Source organism: Typopeltis vanoorti, chromosome 8 (assembly GCF_054136105.1).
Source record: "Typopeltis vanoorti isolate ZY-2024b chromosome 8, IOZ_Tvanoo_1.0, whole genome shotgun sequence".
Classification (NCBI taxonomy): domain Eukaryota; kingdom Metazoa; phylum Arthropoda; class Arachnida; order Uropygi; family Thelyphonidae; genus Typopeltis; species Typopeltis vanoorti.
The window spans coordinates 74796027-74823675 of NC_143556.1; the positions used below are offsets into that span (position 1 = coordinate 74796027).

Genomic DNA, 27649 nt, shown 5'->3' on the forward strand with positions numbered 1-27649 from the left:
AAATAGATTATTAATTCAGGATGCTTCATTTTAAACTGTTTTTCTAAAAATTCAAAATATTTTATGCCAAACAATTACGGGAAATATTTATTTTCAAAGTTTTTTTTTTCTCCCTTTTACTTAGACTCCAGTTCAGGATTTGAAATCCCAGCTAGCCCTTAATCTGCGACGTCAAATGCTTCTTACATTGGTGAGAAGAGAAATGTATACTGATGATCCGGTAAAACAGGGAAAAATTTATCAAAAATATAAGAAATTTATTATTCCGGTAAGGAAAAATGTTCTTCTTGTTTTGTAAATTATTTATATTCTATATTGCATATTGTGAGGAAATATTAGGAAATAATTTATTGGTATGAAACCATGGAAAAATGAAATAAATCTTTAAGTTAAAGAAAAACACTTGTTGGTTTTATTATTACAATTTGCATAAACGGACTGACTGATTTTTACTACCAAAACATTTCTCATTGACTTTAATAACTTGTTAATAAACACAAGTTTTTTGTGTTTATTAATAAGTTAATATATATATATATATATAATAAGTTAATATTAATAAGAGACATCAAACAAGTAACAAAAGTAAGAATCTATGAAACAATGGTCCTCCCAATACTCCTCTCTGGAAGTGAATGCTGGAATCTCAAAAAGGCTGAAGAGAAAAATTATTAGTTACTGAAATGGGTTGGCTAAAAAGATTACTTGGAGTATCTCTGCTGGATCGAATAAGAAACAAAAACATAAGGAAACGACTAAAACAAGAAATAATAATAATAGACAAAATCGAAGAAAGAAGACTGCGATGATTTGGCCATGTGACCAGAATGGGAACAGAAAGACTACCATCTAAAGCCCTGAATACAATGATGGAAGGTAAAGGATCCAAGGGATGGCCCAGAATTAGATGGATAGACAAAATAAAAGAGGACCTGTAAACCAAATCACAACAAGCAACATCAAACTAGACAGAATTGTTTGGACTCTCCCGGGACAGATAGAAGTGGAAAGAGTTCATTCGGCCTCATCATCATCCACATAAATGATGGAAGAGAGAAGAAGAAACACAAATTGATAATCTTTTAAAAAAATGGTTTAATTTTGTCTGTTTAATGAATAGAGAGAATAATGAGTAGATCTGAAGTTGATACATTCCAGAAGAATTTTCAAACAGTAATGAATATAAGGCAAATTATGTAGAAAAATATATTTTCCTAAATTTAAAAATGGTAAAGAAGTAATAAAATAATACATCAGCAAAAATAATGCAAATCAATATGGCATTATTGTTTTAGATATGTTCTTAATGATCTAAATTAATTATTTTAAATTTTAGAAAATATTATCAACATTGTAGAAAGTTTTTTCCCTTGGTTACTAAGTAAGTTATATTAGAGAAAAAATTGTATTATTGTTTAAATTAAGGGGATATTAATCCCACATTGTTTTAAAACCGAATAGGAAACTCAAAGATTGGAATCAGAGAGTTTCATGCCGAATATAGTAACTATAAAAGTATCGGCGATTACAGTGTGAGCTAATGCAAGTAGTCCTAATATGTAGTACAATCTCGGGCAACTCGTTGCAAAGGTGGGTAAAGTTCTGATCACTATTCTTAGTATTTTCCATAATGTAAAAACACATTTCCTAGGAAATGTATGCTGTTATTATATTATGGTGGGAGGTCACTACCCAGACCGGTTTCAGCCTTTTTTGAGGCTTCATCAGTGAGTAGCTAGACCAAATAGATACCAAAGGGTATAATGAAAAGAACCTATATACTCTGCTATATGAGTTGTCAAACAGGTGCAACCATTAAGTTACTTAAATATAAAGAGCCAATAGGCTTCGTTTCGGCAATATAAACATTATTTAAATTATGGGGATATTAATCCCACATTGCTTTTAAAACTGAATAAGAAACTCAAAAATTGGATCGGAGAGTTTCATGCCTAATATAGTAATCGCCAATACTTTTATAGTTTACTATATTCGACATGAAACTCTCTGATTCCAATCTTTGAGTTTCTTATTCGGTTTTAAAACAATGTGGGATTAATATCCCCATAACTTAAATAATGTTTATATCGCAGGAATGAAGCATATTGGCTCTTTATATTTAAGTAACTTATATTATTGTTTTAATTCTTTTATCTAAGCATAGGCAAACAAGGTTTGCATTTGAGTTTGCACAACTGGGGTACAAAGGCTGTTGACTAAACATCAGTTGATTCAGTATCTGATAATGCAAAGCCCACATCCTGACAGAACACTTTTTTAATTAAACTATTTCAAAAATTCTTATATCTTCAAGTTCAAAACTAGTTGCATCCAGGGGGTGCTTAAGGGTCAAAGCTGTATAACTGAGAGGAGACCTCCACATAGCCTTCAAAGGAATGCGGAGAACCGACCAGGGCTTCTGACCTAATGTCCAGTCCTCACCTTCTTGTGGTGCACCATATTGGGTATCTACCTGGATACCGAACGAAGGAGGATGGGCTGGCAATTTGGGATTTAGCCGACCAAATTGTATTCTTATTGGCTTAAACCAATGTAGAAAATGATGGTACAACATAACAAAATTTCATGCCAGCTTGGGCGTCGCCTGGTTAAACAAGGCACCCGTTGTTTTCGCCAGAGAACCAGGGTGAACAGCGAAAAGTCAGCTACTGGAACAAATCTGAAAGCACACCACAACTCAACATCACCAGAGTTAAAGATTGGTACTATCAACATAAGAAGCCTGAATTGCAAAGAAATGGAGCTAGCTGAGGAATTAGATAAGTACCAGATCAACATAATAGGGGTGACTGAAACAAAAAAGACAAAAACTGGTGAGATCTTTCTGAGCAATAAATACAAAATATTATATTCAGGCAATGACAATCAAGGAAAAGAAGTAGTAGCCATAGTATTCAACACAAAATACAAGGTTAATCTTCTTGAATGGCAGGCAGTGTCAAGTAGAGTAATGTGGGCAAATATCAGAATGGGGAATTAGACGACGAGACTTATTTGTGCATATAGTGCCACAGAAGGTTCTACTAAGGTAGAAGTGGAGGAATTTTTTAATGCTTTAGAGAAAGCAACTGATACAATGAAAAAGGAAAAGTTGGTCATTGTTGGGGATCTAAATAGCAGAGTAGGAAATTATTGTCAGACATATAAAAATATTTTGGGAAAATTTGGAGAAAAGAGCAATACTGTGTAAAACTAGCTAAACAAAAGTCATGGGAGGACTTTGGCAAGAATATAGAAAATAAATATCAAGAAGGTGGCAAAATATTCTGGAGGTTGTTGAAAAAGCTTAGAAATGGAGGAAAGAGTGCTGTAAGAGGAATTAGAGATGATAAAGGTGACATGAAAACAGGAGAAAACGATATTCTGGAAGTATGGAGTAATTACTTCAATTGCTAAATGAAACAAGCAGCGATGACAGCACAGTGATAAAAAACACTGACCAGGCATGCAGTCAAGAATACATATTCATACTTGAAGTAGAAAAAGCCATCAAAGGCTTGAAATGTGGAAAGATAGCAATAGTAGATGATATTTGGCTAGAAATGCTGAAGTATGATGGTATAAAAGTCTTACAGTGGCTGCACTGCATAGTTCAAAAGACCTGGACAGAGGGATGAATTCCTGATGATTGAAGTAGAGCTCCCATAGTACCCATATATAAAAGGGAAATAAAACTGAATGTGAGAATTACAGAGGTATTTCCCTACTGAGTATTCTTGGCAAGATTTATGCAAGTATACTTGAGAAATGGTTGAGAAGAATTGTGGAAGAAAAGTTTGGTGAAGAACAAGTGGGATTCAGGCCAAATAGAAGCTGTCAGGATCAGATCTTCACTTTACGACAAATAGTTGAGAAAGCATGGGAATATAACAAAGATCTGTATTTAAGTTTTGTCGATCTTGAAAAGGCAGACAAGGTGCCAAGAGAGAAGCTATTCAATATGCTCCAGTTTTATGGTGTCAATGGGACATTATATCAAGCAATGTCTTAGTCTTTATTCAAGCTTAGTCTTTATTTGAGTTGTAAGTCAGCAATTAGAATTGAAGGAAGTACATGATGATGGTTTAATGTTAAATCTGGTGTGAGACAAGGATGTACATTATCCCCCTCTGTTATTCATTATCTATATGGATCACATTATGAAGGAAAGTGGTATTAAACATGATATCAGAATTGGAGATGTTAATGTCGGCTGCTTTGCTTTATGCGGACGATGTTATACTTCTAATTAAATCCGCTACAAGTTTGGAAGATTCCCTGACTAAATTGAATAACTGTTGTAATAGATATGGTATGAAGGTCAGCAATAAAAAGACAAAGACAATGGAAATAAGTAGAATCATTGAAAATGTCAACTGCATTGTGAATGGAGAACCTTTTGAACAAGTAGAACATTTCAACTACTTAGGCACAATTTTTAGTGAAGATGGTAAATTAAATATGGAAGTAGACAACAGAATCAACAAAACTGGTATGGTAGGAAGTTATTTGAATAAATTCATATGGAATAAGAGAGAAATTAATCAGAACACTAAATTAGCTCTATACAAGACAGTGTTCAAACTAGTTTTAACTTATGGATCTGAGAGCTTGGTCAGAAGTAAAACACTTGACCAAAGATTAGAGATGGCAGATATGAGAGTCCTTAGAAAGATTATAGGCGTGAACAGATGGCATCAATGGCAATATCATATTAAAAACGAGGATATTATGAAAGAAATTGACATTGTCAGCATCCAGGAATGGGTTAGCAGAGCTAATCTCAGATGGAATGGTCACTTAAACAGAATGGGCGTGGAAAGATTAGCAAAAACAAGTGTTCTCAGCCAGGTTGGCAGGAAAATGACCCAGAGGAAGACCAAGGTATAGGTTGATTGATACAGTACAAATTGCCTTAGACGATAGAAATATAAGATCTGTTGGGGTCTTGACAAATAACAGACTGATTTGGAGGAAATTGTAAATAGGAAGTTAGTAACAATGTAAATTTTTCATGTAGTACTATCATATCCTGTACACCCATTGAGGGTACATGTCAGGAATTTGATGATGATGATGATGAAGTCCACCATCAGGGAAATATCTATAGATAATTAATCTCAATTTAATTTATCTTTCTAATGTAATTTTTATTTCTGTTGGGTTATTAATATGGTTAGGTAATTCAGAATGTTTTGGGTTTCACCTATATGTTAATCCACAGGTGCCTTTTGAGAATGATTATGATATGGTAGCCAAAACACAACACTGTTGCTTTGTTAATAAATAATCTCGAATTGATAACCGTTTAAAAATGGTTTAATTTTATCTGTTTAATGAATAGAGAGAATAAGGAGTAGATCTCTCTAAGGAAAATATCAGAATTATTTTTTTCTTAAATTACTTATATCATTCATTAAATCTGTTATTATTAAATTATTTCTTTTCATCCTTCACTTTCATATACCAGTGTACTCATTTTCCCAGGTGGGGAAAAAAAAGTATAAATATGAAGTAGCATATATGATAATATCCAAAATAACATGCTGTTATAAGCTCTTATATTGGCTTTCAGATTTCTTTGCATTTGTCATTAGTATGCTTCACTAAATTTGCTTGTGATCCTCATGTGAAACTCTCAAAATTTAAGCAGTAGAAGTAAAATTATATGTTTACTCAAACTATGGGGAAACATGGTTTTCAGAACAGCATTTTGAATGACTGCAGCTGCATTGTGTTGTATTGTGTAGTGACCCAAAATTCTGAAATTATATTTACATTACTGAAATTATATCCCAAACTGCATAACTTGACACTTTTCCCACGTTAAATTGATATCCATTATGTTTTACCCATACCATCACTTATTTGAATCTGCAAGCCCTCTACATCACCTTGATTAACTAACTGTACCCAACCTTGCATCATCAGCAAATAACTGAATATCTCCCTTTTCAAATTATTTCCTATATCATTTATGTACAAATTAAGCAGCAGTAGTCCAAGCACAAAGCCAGCAGCATGCCACTAGTCATCTGCCTTTTCCGATTCTGCTTTTCATTATACTACTTTTTTGTTAGATACTAAGAAACTTTGGTATCTGTCCATCAAAAGAGTAGTATATGGAGGAGCAGAATCCTTTTAGTTTCCTATCCATCCCAATTTGTTTGCAGTTTGCATAAGATGTGGTATCCTGTGAGTTGCCTTTGCAAAATCCAGTAGTATCATCATGTAGCCATTCCCTTTATCCAACTCAAATGTCACTCTATTATAAAAAATAATAGGGTAGTAGATTACTAAGGCATGACTGACCCTTCGCTAAGCCATGCTGTCCCTCATAAAGTATCATATTATTATCATCCATCCTGTCCTGAATTCTCTTTTTTGACCAACTTTTCATATTCTTATCACCATTCCTGAGATACAGATTGGTCTATATATTTGCTACCACAGACTTATTCTCCTTTATGCAAAGGAATTATTTTGCCCTCCTTCCACTCTCTTAGTACTTTGCTTGAGCTGAGACTTAAATAACTTAGTCAAAGACATTGCAGTTTGCCTGCACGTTCTCGTAAAATGAGTAGATATTCCACCAATCCCACAGCAGTATTCAGATTTTGCAATATACTAAGTACCTCTAATTCTTCAACCTCTGTTCTTACATCAGTTCCTCTGTTATAATAGTATATTCACTTGGATGACATACCCTTGCAAAATGATCACTTAGTATTTCAACAATTTTGTCTACTTCTGTTTCTTCTCTACCATCTGCACTCATTAAAGATATCCTTCCATAGTCTTTCTTCCTCCTACTTGTCACATCAACCTCTTTTGGATTTCCTTTTGCCTGTTTGGCTAATTTCTTCTCATAATCTAACTTTGCCTTCCTTACCATGCTGGTCACTGTTCTTGCCTGATCCCTGTACTATTCATTAGTTAGCTGGTGACCTTTATCCTTACATACCCTCCACAACATTTTTTTTTTTGCAGCTCATGCTTAATGATAGTTCTCATCCATCTAACTTCTTCCCAATTTACCCTTTTGACCTTATACAATGTGATATTGCTTCCTCCAGATATCTCTTGATGGGAGAGTCAAGGGATATCTAATCTAATCGATGTATTGTTGTACTGTGAAGTATCCTATTATAGTGATCATACAAAGAAGTTTACTTATATTATAGTAAATGGCAGTGAATGAGTGGAATATGCAGGAAAATGCCCCAGTGCTAAATGTTTTCAAACCAAGGTATGATATTGCACTGTGGTCTGTTGTGGACCTATGGCTTCCTAAAATTAGTATTCTGATTTCATGGAAGACTAGAAATAATATTAACACTAATAATATATGTTAGAGGTTTAATGGAATATTAACAACACTGAGAAAGGATTAAAACTAATTTTAATATACTTCCAATATTTAGTCTACATCCAAGAATCCAGTTTACGATGGAAAAGGAAAATAACAGTAGTTTACCCTTCCTAGACACCTTAGTAACACACCTTCCTAATGGTAACCTTTCTTTCTTTCTTTCTCTATATATAGAAAACCTACTCATACAGGCAGATATATTCACAAACTCTCCCACCACCACCCCTCTCAGCAATATCGCATTATTAAAACTCTGACCAATAGGGCCCACAATATTTGTTCCAGTAAAACTGCCCTTTCAACCGAACTCAAACACATACACAACACCTTCCTTTCCAATGGCTATAATGACTACAGAATTAAAAAAATAATCAAGTCCTTCCCCATTCCCCGACCATCTCTTCAGAAGGACTTCAAAAATGCCATCACCATTCCTTACATCCGTGGTACTTCAGAAAAAATAGCTAGATCATTAAAAAAAGTAAAACCTCCGTACATTATCTTATCTGCTTCACTAAAGACCTGCTCCCTCCTCTTTCAGTGCCCGGTGTATATAGAGTACCTTGTTCCTGTAAACTTGCCTTCTTCAGACAAACAGGCAGGTCAGCATCCATCCGGTTAGAAGAACACAGTTCTTACATCTGCAAACACGATTATGATCAGTCTGGCTTCGCAGACCATGTTTTGGATACATCTCACAGGATCTCCTGGAAAAAACTACCTTGCTCCACCATAGTAAATTCAAAAAAGGAAGACCATTCTTTGAATCTGCATCTGCACTCAGGAATCAACCTAATTTAAACAAATACGGTTGCATTAAACTTCCCAAAATTTGGGAAACTTTAATTATCAGAGATCCCTCTTTACATCCTAGATCACTTGCAAATGCCCATAGATGGTGCACTATCTAGATAGGACTTTAGTTTCACTTTGTATTGTATTTGTGTGTGTGTTGTTATAAAAAGTTTTTGTAATCCCTGAAGATGTCTCTGTGATGGAGATGAAATATTGGAAGTATTAAAATTAGTTTTAATCCTTTCTCAGTGTTGTTAATATTCCATTAAACCTTTAACATATATTATTAGTATTAATATTATTTCTAGTCTTCCATGAAGTCAGAATACTAATTTTAGGAGACCATAGGTCTACAACAGACCACAGTGCAATATCATACCTTGGTTTGAAAACATTTAGCGCTGGCGCATTTTCCTGCATATTCCACTCATTTACTGCCATGCCAAAATCTGTTTTTTAGTTCTTTGTTCATATGATCATTATATAGTTTCTGGGGATGACCTCTCATTCTCATGCCACATATTACCTTATGATTAATTTCCTTATATCTGTTTGATAGACCCTCTCATCAGCTTATGTCTTAATCATAGTATGTGTTCTCTCTACCAAACATTGTAGATCATATTCCCTTAATACCTAACATTCCAGAGTTCTGAGAAAGTCTATTTGTATAACATTCTGTTATACAAAATGCTGTATAACATTCCCTTATCACCTAATCTGCCTGTCAGATATATCCATAGAAATCTGTATGTGGCCTAATTAATAGCTTATACAGCAGTAGACCTGTCATCTTCTAATCCCTACTTGCTGTCATCCTCTACATTATGGAAGTAGCATTCTAGATAACCTTTACAACTTTTGCAGTGTGTACCTTGAATTTCAGCTCCTTCAGCACTGATCCCCCTTTTTTTTGCAATTCTTGGAGCAAAGTTCCTCCAAATACAATACACCTCATTCCATCTTCTCTGGCCAAAGTGCACGATTTTACACTTAACAACATTACACTGAATGGGAATATTAATCTGTTCATAGCACGCCAAACCTATTTAAATCTTTTAATAACATCATATCAGAGCTTCCTGACATTGTGTCCTCTGAAAATCTCCTCTCAAACTTTGAACTGGCTTAACACAGGAGATAACACATTTTATCTGGTATTTTAAAAGACTGGTTGGTGACAACCTTTCTTCTAAAATTGTGTTTGTGTTTCTTTGTGTTTTGTTCTTCTTTTTATAAATTTTTTATTAGCTGATGATTTATCAGAAATGTGAGGAAAGATGCTCCGAAGACAAAAATATATTCATTATTAGAAATGGTAAGGGTAATGCCAGCAAATTCAATTGTAAAATAAATGTTGCTTAGAGACTACACCATTTATCACCTTTCAGATTATAACCCAAATAATTCCAGAAGAAACTATTAAAAAGACTTCCTAGAGATACCACCTCATATCCCTTTTAGTTAAGGTTTGATGTTTAATTCAAACCTTTTTAGTTCCTGACCCCCCCCCCCCCCACACACAATATAGGGTTTATCCAAAATTTATAAGGCCAACTACTTTTCCAATCCTATAGTAGGAGCTACTGACTGTGCCCCTTAAACTAGCCAATCAGTTAACAAAATCTTTAATCCTCACCAACTGGACATGTTTCATCTTATATAAAAAATTCCACCCATTTCAAATCTTAAATCCAAAATTTAGTTTAAAGCAGTACTGATATAGTTTTGACGTCGCTTCTTTATTCACCAGTCCCATCTTTCTGACAACTTAACTTAAAAATGTCTTCCATCTAAATCATTGATTTCTTTGTTTTGCCATTGATTCTGGTTACTTCATTTGGAAGGACACCATTTATAAATAAATAAAGGGCATGGCAGTACTCTCCTCTCTCCTCATTTGGTCAGTTTTTGTGTTGAATTTAAAAAAATCATGCTCTTAACACTTGTGTTTTCAGATCTACTTTTTTTTATTTTTTATTTCGTATGATGATTCAATGGCCATGAGCCTCTTTTACAGGGAGGTATGGCACCATCTCAATTCCCCCGTGTTTTTATCTGGGCTGGGGACTAGCATAGCTGACGAATCAGACCTATTGCTGGAGGGACCGTCTTAAGTATTCTTGACCGTAATCTGTGTATATTCATGGGGCCCAGTTTGCCTGTTCTGAGGGAAGAGAAACCTGAGTTTCTGGGTGAAGGAAACCTCTACCTCCGTATGAGACTGGCTAACTTGCCTTTCATTGAAAGAGACCAGATAAAGGCTCCTCACGTCATGGACGGGAATCTAACCCATGTCTTTCCAACCAAAGGGCTTCCTGCATACTGACTGAGCTACGAAGGCTTCAAATCTCTACTATATTGCTAATATACATTGGCTAGCTGAGCCCCCCCCCCCCCACACTTCAACATCTCTTCAAACAACATCAGAAGCTTCATCATCTTCAATAATTAATTAAATAAAAAATGTAAAAACTGCTAACTTGAGAACATGCCCACGTCTGAAACATTCGCTTCTTAAAGGGTCTGTCCTTGGGCTTTATTAATTGTCATTGCAAAGCAAACTCTTATTGGAAATTGTAACTGTTTGAATTCAAATGTCTGAAAGAATGGTGGGGGGAGGGGTATCCGAGGAATGGAGACAATTTCTCCAATATCAGGACCTGTAAATATCGCAGCTTCTATCATATTTTGGTTCATCGATTTTACTTGAAGCCTGGTTCCATTGTGAAGATTTGGGGAGGAGTGTGCAGATTTTGGAGCAACATAATAGGAACTCCTATTTTTAATTTAATTTTATGACCAGGTAATCCAGATGGATTTAGCAAATTTAAAAATTCCATGGGAAAATGAACTGCGTCATTCATATGAATATCTACTGATTTGTAAACACTAGTGGATCCATGAACCATATTAAGAACCAACTTGTTCATGACTTTTCTGTTATGTTCTCAGTAGATGGGTAGAAACAGTTCGTCTGCAGTTTGGACACTTTTCCAGTCTTTAGGTGTGTTAATATAATTTTTCCATCTCTTTGTACTTCACCATTGCCAATGTTTAATAATTTTGAGGAGAAGGAATGTGCATTAGAGTCTCCATGCAGGTGAACATGCATGTTGGTTTTGAGAAAAAACTTCTCTATATCAAGCCATAGTGATAATTTCTTAAGACAGGCATTCACTTCGTCCGCTCTGGTTCTGCGGGATATGACAGGCAGTGTTTGTCAAAAATCACTGCAAATAAAACAGTTATTCCACACATTCTTCGATCGTCTGATCTGATATCCCTCAGTGTTCTGTTGACTGCTTCAAGAGATGTTTTACATTGTGCGTTCATCCCAAACAATGAATCTTTTGTAATAATTTCGACAAATTACTTTGTTTTGATATATTGCACATAGGTGTATTGTTAGTCACATTTGTAAGTCGTAATTTGAAAGTAGAATGAGGAGTTTGACCACCTTGAAATAGAGTAGCTATCACAGCCAAAGCAATTTTACATTGGCTTTTCAACTTAGCTAATAAAAATATAGTAAAAATGTTTTCCCATTACAACCTGGAGAATCCAAGAAAAACAGTTTCCCCGATTGATTTTTGCAGCTTGTTAAAACATTATGAAAAACTTCAGCTTTATCTGAAGTTAGTGATGTTTGTGCTGACTTAATAAATTCCAACGTTCATTGAAATTGTATGAGGTTTCCCAGATTAAATCTGTATCTAGAGACAGAAGATTGTTTGTTATCAGAAGACTGAAATCTTTAACTATTTTGTCACTTATTGATGTAACAATTGAGTCAAGTCTCAGTTTATTTGTTTATTATATATGTTATATATATATATGGTATGTTAATTTGGTTAATTTGAAGGGCTGTTGTTTTGAAGGTCAGATCTGAAGGATAGATGACTGTACTTAATGCCTTTTTTAATATTAAAACATATGATATGACAACTTTTTTCATTTATAATAACATTTGTGTGCATTAACGTTTTTAAAAAAAATAACTTGTTTACATAGGAAGAAGAGGCTGAATGGTTTGGACTGACCTTAGAACAAGCAGTTGAAAAGCAGCTAAAACTAGAAGAAAAGAAACCAGTCCCTTTGAAGATTCTTTATCGTCAGGAATTGATAGAAAACTTAAGAGGTATTCAGTTCCCTCCCCCCCCTCCAAATTTTGAAACTTATCTTAAGAATGGAAGTTACATTTTAATTTAATATTTAATTAATATTTAACAGTTTCCAATAACCAACAGTTTTTTTTAAGCTGTTGGTTATTGGAAAAAGTGCCAAGCCTTGATGCTTTAAAGGGCTTAGAATGGACAGTTTGCCAGTTTTGTATTATGCCAACAAGAATGTAAGGATGATTTCTGTTATTTTTCAGGAATGACTAATGTGTTAGGATGCAGAATTGCAACAAAATTCAAGAAAAAATTCTTCTGCTTCTGGAAGACTGTGTGACATACCCTCAATTAGATTGTTTGAAAAACTTTCAACTTGAATTCTTCCTGCTAACACCACATCCCTGGTACAGCCACTGGACATAGGAATCGTAAAAAATTTGAAGATGTATCGCAGAAGGCTGGTACACTAGATCCTTGAAACAATTTAAGAAAATCTACTGATGCCATCTTCAACAGCCAGAGACATCAGCACAAAAGTTACCATTTTACAGGCAGTACATGTTGTAGATAGTTGCCAAGAAATAAGCAGCAAAACAATTCAGAACTGCTGTGCTTGGTTTTAAGAATTCAGACCAGGTAATGCCAGATTTGACTGATAATGAGAATGAAGTCATTTTGGAATGCAACATGTCAGAAACTATGAAGAGTTTTTGCATTAACAATAGCCAATAGGATAACATACACCTGAATATGAGCGAGTGAAGCCAGGAAATTGATTGCTGGATTACAATGCTACTTTATGCAAGAAGGCAATGAAGGCAGTTCTTTATCTGAATTAGATATCTGTGCTAATTTTGTTCAGTTCCAGTCTAGAAAGGGAACACGTCAGGGTACACTCAATAAATTTCTCCAAAATAATTATTAGGGAAAATATGCTTCTTTGATAGATACCTATGTATAATTAACTTCTTTAGGAATACTGACACATATGTATACATTTCGTTTTTTTAAATAACACAGGTAACAATGGTATACTAAAAGTTTGTCTATTTTTAAACATTTTTAACTTTTTGTGATATTTTAGCCTTTACCATATCATTTTGCATATTTGGGGCAGCCACTTAATTGGGACAAACTCTTCTAGCCCCAGTGTGTCCCAATTATCTGGAATCTACTGTATATATATATATATATATGTATGTATGTATGTATGTATAGTTGCAGTTTTTCTTTTATTTTCTAGTTTTAATACAAATATGACCAGTTTTATGCAGGACATGGAACTTAGGCTGGGTCTTTTCCCTAGTTCATTGTAGTGTTTGCTCTAGTGCATATCTACTGTAGTTTATTCTTGTCAAATTAACAAATTAATATACTTGTTATGATTAACTAAAAGATTAATCATTGTAAATATGTCAACATGTCTACAATATTTTTTGCCATTAGCCTGCATTGGATGGTACTGGATTTGAGTAATGCTTCTGCAATGTTCAGTGTATAAATGCATCTGCTGCACTAACATCTTTTTTCCTTTCCCCTCCCTTTTGAGCCTTCATAATTTAGTCAATGTTGCTGATGTCCTTTGGTTGAAAAAACCTTGGGTTTGAATCCAGTATAGGATGCAAAGAACTTTTATGAGGGCTTTTTCTCTCTCTAATGGTGAGTTAGCCAGTCTTATACAGAGCTAGAAAGTATTTCTTTTTGCAGGTTTCATTTTACCAAACAAAATGAAAAATCATTTTAATTATTCAGCCTTGATATCCTTTCCATTTAGGTCATTTTAATCTTTTTTTTGTTTGTTTGTTTGAGAAGATTCCATTATTTACAATTAAAAATCAAATAATAATTGCAACAATAATAATAGCAACTGGCAGAATGAAAAAGGAAAAGTTGGTCCTTGTTGAGAATCTAAATAGCAGAGTAAGAAATGATATTGTTAAACATACAAAAATATTTTGGAAAAATTTGGAGAAAAGAACAAAGCTAATTATGATGGCAAATACCTGTTGGATTTCTGCTCAGGACTTGGACTAGTTATTACTAACACCATGTTCCAACATAAAAATGTGCACAAATTCACATGGAGAGAAGAAGCAAGTAATAAGAAAAGTCTCATTGACTATGTTATTGTTGATAGTTATGTTTTCTCCCTGGTGCAGGACACCAGAGTGTACAGAGGATTTGAAATTGGAAGTGATCACTATTTAGTGAATCTCGTCTTGAGCAGGATAAAATTGAATTTCATATTGAAAAGAATAACATGTAAGAAAGTTTTAAAGCTAATAAAAGTTGAGCAGCTCTCAGATGTGAACTGTAGACTAAAATATACAAAGATTATTGAAGAAAAAATGAAAGAGTTTGAGAACAGGAGGCAAGCCTTGAAGAAAATCCTGATTGATTCACCCAGAGAGGCATGTGGTGAGGTTGTCTGCAAGGATAGAAAAATCAGAACTCCCTGGTGGACACAGGAAGTTAAAGAGGCAGTGAAGGAAAAGAAGAAAGCATATCAAAAGGTCCTGGGAAATAAGTCAGCTTGTGCTCCTAGAGAATACAGAGACAAATGTAAGAAAGCGAAACACTGTGTAAAACTAGCTAAACAAAAGTCATGGGAGGACTTTGGAAAGAACATAGAAAATAAATATCAAGAAGATGGCAATATATTCTGGAGGTTGTTTAAGAAGCTTTGGAATGGAGGAAAGAGTGCTGTAAAAGGAGTTAGAGATGATAAAGGTGACATGAAAACGGGAGAAAAAGATATCCTTGAAGTATGGAGTAATTACTTTGAAAGACTACTAAATGAAACAAGCAGCGATGACAGCGCAGTGGTAAAAAACACTGACCAGGCATGCAGTCAAGAATACATATCCATACTTGAAGTAGAAAAAGCCATCAAAGGCTTGAAATGTGGAAAGGCAGCAGGAGTAGATGATATTCTACCAGAAATGCTGAACTATGGCAGTATAAAAGTCTTATAGTGACTGCACTGCATAGTTCAGAATGCCTGGACAGAGCGATGAATTCCCGATGATTGGAGTAGAGCTCTCATAGTACCCATATATAAAAAGGGAAATAAAACTGAATGTGAGAATTACAGAGGTATTTCTCTACTGAGTGTTCCTGGTAAGATTTATGCAAGTATAATTGAAAAACGGTTCAGAAGGATTGTGGAAGAAAAGCTTGGTGAAGAACAAGCTGGATTCAGGCCAAATAGAGACTGTCAGGATCAGATCTTCACTTTACGACAAATAGTTGAGAAATCATGGGAATATAACAAAGATCTGTATTTAAGTTTTGTCGATCATAAAAGGCAAATGACAAGGTGCCAAAAGAGAAACTCTTCAAAACGTTACAGTTGTATGGTGTCAGTGGGGCATTATATCAAGCAATACTTAGTCTTTATTTGAGTTGTAAGTCAGCAGTTAGAATTGAAGGAAGTACAAGAAGATGGTTTAATGTTAAATCTGGTGTGAGACAAGGATGTATATTATCCCCTCTGTTATTCATTATCTATATGGATCTCATTATGAAGGAAAGTGGTATTAAAAATGATATCAAACTTGGAGATGTTAATGTCAGCTCTTTGCTTTATGCGGATGATGTTATACTTCTAAATAAATCTGCTTCAAGTCTGCAAGATTCCCTGACTAAATTGAATAACTGTTCTAATAGATATGGTATGAAGGTCAGCAATAAAAAGACAAAGACAATGAAAATAGGCAGAATCGTTGAAAAATCAAATGCGTAGTGAAACGGAGAACCTGTGGAACAAGTAAAACACATTTCAGCTACTTAGGCACGATTTTTAGTGAAGATGGTAAATTAAATATGGAAATAGACAACAGAATCAACAAAGTTGGTATGGTAGGAAGTCAATTGAATAAATTCATATGGAATAAGAGAAAAATTAGTCAGAACACTAAATTAGCTATATACAAGACAGTGTTCAAACCAATTTTAACTTATGGATCTGAGAGCTTGGTCAGAAGTAAAACATTTGACCAAAGACTAGAGACTGCAGATATGAGAGTCCTGAGAAAGATTAGAGGCATGAACAGATGGCATCAATGGCAATATCATATTAAAAATGAGGATATTAGGAAAGAACTTGACATTGTCAGCATCCAGAAAGGTGTTAGCAGAGCTAATCTCAGGTTGTATGGTCACTTAAACAGAATGGGCGTGGAAAGATTACCAAAACAAGTGTTCTCTGCCAGATTGGCAGGAAAATGACACAGAGAAAGACCAAGATATAGGTGGATTGATACTGTACAAAGTGCCTTAGATGATAGAAATATAAGATCTGATGATGTTGGAGTCTTGACAAGTAACAGACTGATTTGGAGGAAAATTGTGGATAGGAAGTTAATAATGATGTAAATTTTTAATGTAGTATTATCATATCCTGTATACCCCCCTTCAGGGTACATGGCAGGAATTTGATGATAATAATAATAATTGCATAATCAGATCATGGCAAGATAACATCATCGAAGGGAAACAGTGGGCTAAAATCAAAAATGACAGAATGAGGTCGTCAGACATTGAGAAGTATTGTTTCAAAAATCAAACAACTACTGTAGCCCAGGTAACAGCAGAACTGAATATTCATCTTGCAGAATCTGTTTCCATGTGAGCTTCATAAATCCAGTATTCACAGTAAAGCTGCAATTGCTAAACCTCTGATTACTGAAGAGAATGCTCAGATGCATAAACGATGATGTCATGACTGTGAAACTTGGACATTAGAAAACTAGAAACATGTGATATGATCAGATAAGTTGACCTTCACACTGTTTCTTGCATCAGGATGAGTTTGTTTGGAGAACATTCAATGAATCCTATAATCCTCAGTTTTGTGATGGTCTGGGCAGCAGTATCGTGGTATTCTGTTGGTCTCATTATTACTCCTCATGGCAGAATTACTGCAAATGATTCTTTGGACATACTGGGTAATCAAGTGCATCCTGTAATCTGAATGCTATTTGCAAACAGCAATGCACTATTCCAAGATGAGAATGCCTCCATTCACATAGCTTGGACTGTATAGTTGTAGTTTGAAGAGCATGAAGGTGAATGAACTTCATCATCTTCCCTGGCTAGCACATTCACCAGATTTGAATATTATTGAGCCTCCCTAATTTAATCAATGTTGATGATGTCCTTTGACTAGAATAAGAAACAAATTCCCACCTCCAACATTTTTAAAACAAATTGATGTTCTTCAAGAAGAATGGGACAAAATTCCATCAGAAACTATTTAAAAGCTATTTGAGTCCACTCCAAGAGAATTCAGGCTATACTTGAAAGAAAAGATGGTTGAACAACATATTAATAAAGAAATATGTATGTTTAACAAGTATTTTCATTATTTTGTCCAACCCTGTATTTGCAAATGCTGATAGCTGTTAAATCCAGTTGTTTCCTCAGCACCTAATTTAGTTGATGAATTTTTCAATATTTAACTTTTTAAATGGAGTTGATTAAGGGTCAGAGTTAGATAATAGGAAGGAGACCTCTATATAAGCTGTAGGAAATGCAGAGAACTCATTTGGGTTTCTCTCTCTGTGTCCATTCTTCATCTTCTCATCATGTACACCCTGTTATCAGGTATTCACCTGAATTGCATATGTGGGTTTGACAATTTTTGACTTAGTCCATCAAATTTTATTTTACTTAAACCCACAACAACAATGTCGTGTTAGCTGGGCATTGCATAGTTAAGAATGATCCTGACATTTTCAACAAGAGAACAGGATAAACTGTAAAGTCAATATGAGTTGAAACCAAAACATACAGGGATGGTCTGAAAAGTTTTTGGCCTCGACCATAGATGGCAACACTATCGGCACGATTTATTATTATTTTTCTAAGTTGGTACATCTGTCATAAGCATCCATATGAAATTGCAAGTCATTCTATCAAGTAGTTTGTTTTATAAAGCTGTCTGAAGCAAAAGTGTTGTTTGTATCCCTTGAAATGGATAAAATTGAGCATTGTGCAGTTATAAAATTCTTTGTAAAAAGAAGGTTTAACACCAAAAGAAATTCATTGGAAGTTCATAAAAGTTTATGGGCACACTTCTCCTTCATTTTCGACAATTAAGAAGTGGGTTGCTGAGTTTAAAAGTGGCCCAGCCTTGAAGATAATCCATATGAAGGACGTCCAAAATGTGTAACAACACCAGAAATCATTGATCAAGTGCACGATATGGTATTGGATGATGGGCGAGTCAAAGTGCATGAAATTGCTGAGACTATAGGCATTTCAAAAGAATGTGTAGGATATATTTTGCATGAAGAATTGCAAATTAAAAAGCTTTGCTCAAGATGGGTGCCACACTTGCTCACAGCAGATCAAAAACACACTCGCATGAAAATCTCTGAACAGTGCTTGGAGCGTTTTAACAAGAATAAAACTGATTTTGTGTGTCGATTTATTACAATGGATGAGACTTGGATTCACCATTACACACCAGAATCCAAACAGCAGTCAAAACAGTGGATAGAAGTGGTTGTTCAGCACCAAAGAAGACAAAGTCGGTTCCATCAGCAGGAAAGATCATGGCATCGGTGTTTTGGGATGCTAAAGGCATTTTATTTATTAATTATCTTGAAAAAGATAAAACAATAAGTGGGGAATATTATTTCGATCTTTTAACCAGACTAGACAAAAAAATTCGTGAGAAAAGACCCGGTTTGCAGAAGAAAAAAATCATCTTTCATCAGGACAATGCATCTGCCCACAAAGGTGTTTTGGCAATGGGAAAATAAGGGATCTGCACTATGAATTGTGGGAACATCCACCCCATTCCCCAGATTTGGCTCCCTCTGACTTCTGTCTCTTCCCAAAACTAAAACTCTTCCTTGCGGTCAGCAATTTTCTTCGAATCAAGAGGTGATTGCAGCTGTAGAGGGTTATTTTACAGATCTTACTGAGAACCACTACAGGGAATGGGATAATGATGCTGGAGCATCGCTGGGATAATGATGCTGGAGCATCGCTGGAATAATGTATTAGTCTTAAGGGAGATTATGTTGAAAAATATAAATAATTTTGAAATTGTAAATTCTTTTTTTCATTGTTAGGCCGAGAACTTTTCAGACAACCCTCATATAAGTGTATTATATATTTAGTGCTGTAGGCTGTGTTGGATAATCTGAGAACTGTGCTCTACAGATCACATATGGTATTGGTATTTATTATTTATTTATTTATTTTTGAGCTACTCCTCCAGTAAGCAGGATGATGGTCTCGTACTAAGCAACAAAGCTTGTTTGTCACCTAGCAGAATCTGTGCCACAGTGAGATCTGAATCTTTAGCCTGTTAGTTGTTCTGGCCAGCAGTTAATATCAGAATCTTCTGTTCACCCTGGAGATTTAGAATGAAAATTTGGATACACTTTCATTCTAAATCTATCAGTCATCATCATCAAATTTCTTATATATACATTAGGAAGTGTACAGGATATTATGATAGTAATACATGAAAAGTTTACATCATTACCAACTTTCTAGCAACAATTTTTCTCTAAATCTAAATTAATCTGCTATCTTTCAATACTCCAGTATCAACAGATTTTATATTTGGTTTTCTAAGGTAAGTATTTCCCAAAACACCTTCCACTTTTTCTTGCCATTCTAACAAGTGTGTGTGTGTGTGTGTGTGTGTGTGTGTGTGTGTGTGTGTGTGTGTGTGTGTGTGTGTGAGAGTGAGTGAGTGAGTGAGACTTGTAATGCTAATCTTTCCTCTGCTGTTTATGTGATCATTGCTATCTTAGATTGTTATTTTTTTTTCACATGTATTCCCGAATGCTAACAACGTCGAGTTTCTTCCTAATATCCTCATTTTTAATATGATTCTGCTATTGATGCATCCATTCACTCCCCTAATTTTTCTCACATCTCTCATCTGTGGTCTCCAGTCTTTCATCAAGTATTTTATTTCTAACCCAACTCTCAGATTCACAAGTCAAAATTTGTTTGAATACTGTTTAGTGGTCAAACTAATTTTTTGCTAGTTTAGTGTTTTGACTAATTTCTGTTGTATTCCTTTTCTATCTTCACAAAAAATTGAACCTAAATATCTGAAATATTTTATTTGATCTTTAGGTTCTCCATTCAGAATACAGTTGATATTTCATTGTGCCTGTCTATTTTCATAGCTTTTCTTTCTATTTTTTTAATTTTTTATTTATTACTGATTTTCATACCAAACTTATTACAGCATGTTATTCAATTTAGAAAATTCCGCAGATTTGTGCTGGATTTATTTTAAAGTCTCTGCATTATCTGCATAAAGCAAAGAGCTCAGATAAATTTCTCCAGTTTTAATATCAGTTCTGATGCCACTTTCTTTCATAATACTGTCCAAATAGATGATGAATAACTGTGAAGATTGTACACCTTTGTCTCGCACCTGATTTAACATCAAACTATCTTCCTATGCCTCCTTCAATTCTAACTGTTGACTTACATCTCAGATATAGACTTTGTATTGGTTCATATTATGTACCATTTTACACCAATAACTAGCATTTTGAAGAGCTTTTCTCTTAGTGCTTTATCATATGCCTTTTTCACATCTATAAAACTGAGTCAATCTATACTAAATTTTTATTGATCGAAATATGTGTGTTGGAGTTACTTTATAACCTAATTAAATTGCACATGCTCAAAATAAGTAATATAATATCTTAAATAAAAATTAATATAATAGAACACTCTTAAAAGCCTATCAGCTCTTTTCAGATTGGAGCAATGCACTGTAGCTAATTTTCACAACTTCTTTATTCAGCCACTCCACAAGAACATGACTTTTATGTTGGACGTTATTTCCAAAGAATCATTATTATTATTGTACAATAGCCTGAAAAGAGCTCTAAGGACATACTGTGAACAAGAAACATGCACCCAAAATACCATACAAACTTAATGAAACACAATATATTCTTTCAAGTTTCCAGTTCAGCGACGCATCAAGACATTCCAAGTTATTATATGTGTTTGTGCATGGAGTGCACAAATTTCTCAATGAACGGCTGCAACAAAAATTAAACCTATTAAACATAGGTTTGATTTCATAACTTCCCAACACAGCAAACAAACCACCAATAAATAACTAACTGGTGTGATCTTCAGATAAGCTTACAAATAATCTTCGAGGATGAAAGCTGAGAAATTACATCTCATCCAAGATTTAAAAAAAAAAAAAAAAAAATCCAAAGCCATATACCACATTTCAGTGCTAATAGTTAGTGATACTAAAAAAAAAAAAAAATTATCATCATCTTCATCAAATTCCTGCCATGTACTCTCAAGGGGTGTACTGGATATGATAGTACTACATGAAAAAAATTACATCATTACTAACTTCCTATCTACAATTTTCCTCCAATTCAGTCTGTTACTTGTCAAGACACCAACATTATCAGATCTTATATTTCTATCGTCTAAGGCACTTTGTACCGTATCAATCCACCTATATCTTGGTCTTCCTCTGGGTCGTTTTGCTACCAACCTGGCAGAGAACACTTGTTTTGCTAATCTTTCTTCGCCCATTCTGTTTAAGTGACCATACCACCTGAGATTAGCTCTGCTAACGCATTCCTGGATGTTGACAATGTCAAGTTCTTTCCTAATATCCTCATTTTTAATATGATATTGCCATTGATGCCATCTGTTCACGCCTATAATCTTTCTCAGGACGCTCCCATCTGCGGTCTCTAGTCTTTGGTCAAGTGTTTTACTTCTGACCCAGCTCTCAGATCCATAAGATAAAACTGGTTTGAACACTGTCTTGTATACCGCTAATTTAGTGTTCCGACTAATTTCTCTCTTATTCCATATGAATTTATTCAATTGACTTCCCACCATACAAGCTTTGCTGATTCTGTTGTCTATTTCTGTATTTAATTTACCATCTTCAGTAAAAATCGTGCCTAAGTAGCTGAAATGATTCACTTTTTCCACAGGTTCTCCATTCACAACACAGTTGATATTTTCAATGATTCTGCCTATTTTCATTGTCTTTGTCTTTTTATTGCTGACCTTCATACCATATCTATTATAACAGCTATTCAATTTAGTCAGAGAATCTTGCAGACTTGTAGCAGATTTATTTAGAAGTATAACATCATCCGCATAAAGCAAAGAGCTGACATCAACATCTCCAATTTTGATATCATGTTTAATACCACTTTCCTTCATAATGTGATCCATATAGATAATGAATAACAGAGGGGATAATGTACATCCTTATCTCACACCAGATTTAACATTAACCCATTTTTCTGTACTTCCTTCAATTCTAACTGCTGACTTACAACTCAAATAAAGACTACGTATTGCTTGATATAATGTCCCATAGACACCATATAACTGTAGCGTATTGAATAGCTTCTCTCTTGGCACCTTGTCATATCCCTTTTCCAAATCGACAAAACTTAAATACAGATCTTTGTTATATTCCCATGCTTTCTCAACTATTTGTCATAAAGTGAAGATCTGATCCTGACAGCTTCTATTTGGCCTGAATCCAGCTTGTTCTTCACCAAGCTTTTCTTCCACAATTCTTTAAAACCGTTTCTCAAGTATACTTGCATATATCTTGCCAGGAATACTCAGTAGGGAAATAGCTCTGTAATTCTCACATTCAGTTTTATTTCTTTTTTTATATATGGGTACTATTAGAGCTCTACTCCAATCATCTGGAATTTGTCCCTCTGACCAGGTCTTCTGGACTATGCAGTGAAGCTACTGCAAGACTCTTATACCACCATACTTCAGCATTTCTGGTCGAATATCATCTACTCCTGCTGCCTTTCCACATTTCAAGCCTTTGATGGCTTTTTCTACTTCAAGTATGGATATGTATTCTTGACTGCATGCCTGGTCAGTGTTTTTTACCACTGCGCTGTCATCACTGCTTGTTTCATTTAGCAGTCTTTCAAAGTAATTACTCCATACTTCAAGGATATCTTTTTCTCCCGTTTTCATGTCACCTTTATCATCTCTAACTCCTTTTACAGCACTCTTTCCTCCATTCCAAAGCTTCTTCAACAGAATATTTTGCCACCTTCTTGATATTTATTTTCTATATTCTTGCCAAAGTCTTCCCATGACTTTTGTTTAGCTAGTTTTACACAATGTTTAACATTCTTGCATTTGTCTCTGTATTCTCTAGGAGAACAAGCTGACTTATTTGACAGGAAATTTTGATATGCTTTCTTCTTTTCCTTCACTTCCTCTTTAACATCCTGTGTCCACCATGGAGTTCTGATTTTTTTAATTCTTGCAGATAACCTCACCACATATGTCTCTGGCAGAATCAATGAATGTTTCCTTCAGAGATTGCCACTGAATCTCCAAGGTGGTTTGATTCCTGTTCTCAAACTCTTTCATTTTTTCTTCAATAATCTTTGTGTACTTTAGTCTACAATTCACATCTGAGAGCTGCTCAACTTTTATTCGCTTTAAAACTTTCTTACATGTTATTCTTTGAAATTCAATTTTATCCTGCTCAAGACTAAATAGTGATCACTTCCAATTTCAAACCCTCTGTACACTCTAGTGTCCTGTACCAGGGAGAAAACATCACTATCAACAATAACATAGTCAATGAGACTTTTCTTATTCCTTGCCTCTTCTCTCTATGTGAATTTGTGCACATTTTTATGTTGCAACATGGTGTTAGTAATAGTCCATGTCCTGAGCAGAAATCCAACAAATATTTGCCATTATTATTTGCTTTGCTCTTTTCTCCAAATTTTCCTGAAATATTTTTGTGTCTCACAATCATTTCCTACTCTGCTATTTAGATCCCCAACAAGGACCAACTTTTCCTTTTTCATTGTGTCAGTTGCTTTTTCTAAAGCCTCAAAAAATTCCTCCACTTCTACCTTAGTAGAACCTTCTGTGGGACCATAGGCACAAATAAGTCTCATTGTCCAGTTCTCCATTCTCATATTTGCCCACATTACTCTACTTGAGACTGACTGCCATTCAAGAAGATTAGCCTCGTATTTTGTGTTGATACTATGGCTACTCCTTCATTTCCTTGCTTGTCATTGCCTGAATATAACATTTTGTATTTATTGCTCAGAAAGATCTCACCAGTTTTTGTCTTTTTTGTTTCAGTCACCCCTATTATGTTGATCTGGTACTTATCTAATTCCTCAGCTAGCTCCATTTCTTTGCCATTCAGGCTTCTTATGTTGATAGTACCGATCTTTAACTCTGGTGATATTGAGTTGGGGTGTGCTTTCAGATTTGTTCCAGTAGCTGACTTTTCACTGTTCACTCTGGTCAAAAACGACGGGGGCCTTGTTTAACCGGGCAACGCCCCAGCCGGCATGAAATTTTGTCATGTCGTACCATCATTTTTTATTTTAGTTTAACCAATAAGAATACAATTTGGTCGGCTAAATCCCAAATTTTCAGCCCATCCTCCTTCGTTCAGTATCCAGGCAGATACCCAACAGGGTGCACCACGAGAAGGTGAGGATTGGACATTAAGTCAGAAGCCCTGATCGGTTCTCCACATTCCTTTAAAGGCTATTTGGAGGTCTCCTCTCAGTTATAACGCTTTGACCCTTAAGCACCCCTAAAAAAAAAAAAAATTAATATATATATAACTCATTGTTAAATGAATAAATGCGCTAATAATATTATCATTATTAATACATTATACAGGAAAAAAAGAAAAGAAAGAAAAAAAATCTCTATGCATTTCATTATTACAAAAAAACATAAAAAAAAACAGAATTAAACCTGTTGTAAATAAGTAATCTTATGTTGTAAATATGTAATCACAATATTAATCATAATTTTAATTAAATAAAGAAATGTATATAATGTATGCATCATATGTAAACAAATGTATGTAATGTTGTATCATATGTATGTAATGTATTCATATGTAAAAATAAAAATTACACAGGTATCTCCATTGAGTCAGAAGGCTCATCGTGGGAGATCCATTATTCACACACTAGCCATCAATCCCATGATACCTATCATACCTCTCTTTAAACCAATTCACTGATGAAGCACCCACACCTCTGGAAACCCATTCGCTATCCTCCAAGCAAGTAATCTAGTCCTGACACACTTGCTAACCACACTCATACACAACTTCCACTGGTGACCCTGTGGTGACCTCTTCCTTCTTGATATATAATAAAAAAAGTCTGAAAAAGTTTGCTCTACTGGCATACATCACCAGTTCATTCTCTCTCACCACATTAAGTAGCAGGTAGGATTGAGAGAGAATTATTTATTTGGAAAATGAAAAAATTATTTGGGAAAATTAAGATTTCTTTATTTGTGATATTCATTTCCCACCCATGGGAAATGAATATCACAAATAAAGAAATCTTAATTTTCCCAAATAATTTTTTATTTATTTTTTTTCCACCCATCTCTCAGGGGACCCTGTAACCCCTAGAGAGCGCGTCCCCTGGGTGGCGGATAGGGGAGCCCATCATGTGTGTGTGTGTACATGCGTGTGTGTGTTTATATATATATGGTGGGGTGGTCCGAATATACTGAATAAGGACTCGTGGACCAACAGGGCCATAAGGGACAATCATCTTGATTGTAAGGGAAGCGCCACTCCCATGGACCCCTAGCTGGATCTATCCTCTCCTTCTTCTACTTTGAGGAAGACCCACTTACTTTAATCTTTCCTATAAGGCCTTATCAGCCAACTCTTCTTACTTTATGACCCTTGTGCTATTAGAGTACTCGAGGGCCATGGGGTCTTTTCATTTCTGGCATTACAACTATGTCCTCTCTATAAACCTTACTATATTTCTTCTATAATCTACCCTTTCCCCTTCAATATACCCTATTCCCCCTATGGGTTTAAATTCGGAAGAAGGCGAGTTCAGAAGCCTTAAGGTAGCAGCCCTACCACTGAACTATTCCATCATCAGGCTAGTCTCCTGACATGGAGAACATAACCATACTTGTAAGCTGACAGAAAAAGATAATCGGATTGAATCTATGGGAAACGACCCTGGAATGGAAAAGGGAAAACGAAAATGGAAACGACAAAATATAATACACATAGCAAACTGGAATGTAAGAGGAATAGCATATAAAGAAATAGAATTAGACCAGTTATTAAATGAAAGAAATTTTAAAATAGCAGTAATCACTGAAACAAAAAAGAAATTAAAAGGAACTATGAGAACTGAAAATTTTAATGTGATATACAGTGGAGTCGACAGAGACCAAAGAGCACAAGCAGGAGTCATGATTTGGATTCATAACTCCCTTTCAAAACAGTTAAAACATTATAAATTATGGAATGAAAGAATAATAGAAGCTAGAATAAAAATAGATAGAGGCTATTTAACAATAATTGGTTTTTATTCCCCAGAAGAAGGAAGAGAACAGGATAATATTGATTTTTATAATCAGCTACAAAACATATATAATAAAATAAATAAAAATGATTACACAATTTTAGCTGGAGACTTAAATGCAAGAATTGGAAACACGAAAATTAATAATAATATAGGAATACATGGAGAACACACTCTAAACAGAAATGGTAAAAAATTGATTGACTTTGTAGTTTATAATAACCTAAAAATAATGAATTCCTTCTATAAACATAAAGACATACATAAATATACTTGGGCAGCAAGAGGATGGAAATCAATATTAGATTACTTTGTATTAAATGAAAAGACATCAAAATTTTCACTAGATGTTAGAGTTCACAGAGGATATGAAATAAGCAGTGACCACTTCCTTGTTAAAATAAAATTAAGATTACCACCTAAATGGCTACAAGTAACAAGAACAGAAAGAAAAATTGAAACATTTGTTTATAAAACTAGACTATTGAATGACACAAATGTACAATGACTATATGAACAAAGAATTAACCAGTATCTAGATAAAATAAAACAAAATGAAGAAATAGAAATAAAATGGCTTAATATAAAAACGATACTAAATGCAGCAGCAAATGAAAGCTTAGGAAAGACCAAAAAATTCAATAAAAGAAAAAAACTGAAGATCTGGGATGATACAATCAAAGAAATAATCAAAAAGAAAAAAGAAGCCTATCACAAATGGTTAAGCAGTAAAAGATTAGAAGATGAAATAGAATATAAAAGAATAAGAGCCATAGCTAAAAGAGAAGTCAGAAAAAGACATAGAGAATCATGGAATAAATTTGTTTCTAATTTAGAACATGATTTATATAAAATAAGACCCAATGTATATAAGATTTTGAAACACCTAAATGCAGATACCAAAGAAAACATAAAATTAAACACTGAATTGAAATTAGAAGAATTTCTAAATTACTACACAGAACTGTGGACAGACAAATATTTTAAAAAAGACA

General features: G+C 34.5%; 1 protein-coding gene across 1 annotated transcript in view; it reads left to right on the plus strand.

The window, feature by feature from the left end:
* mRpL28 (mitochondrial ribosomal protein L28) overlaps positions 1–27649 on the plus strand; it is a 67097-nt gene that overhangs the window by 34229 nt on the left and 5219 nt on the right. The window contains exons 5-6 of the mRNA XM_090396774.1: positions 125–268; positions 12182–12308. Coding sequence (XP_090252900.1) covers positions 125–268; positions 12182–12308 — 271 coding nt within the window. The remainder of the gene's footprint in view (positions 1–124; positions 269–12181; positions 12309–27649) is intronic.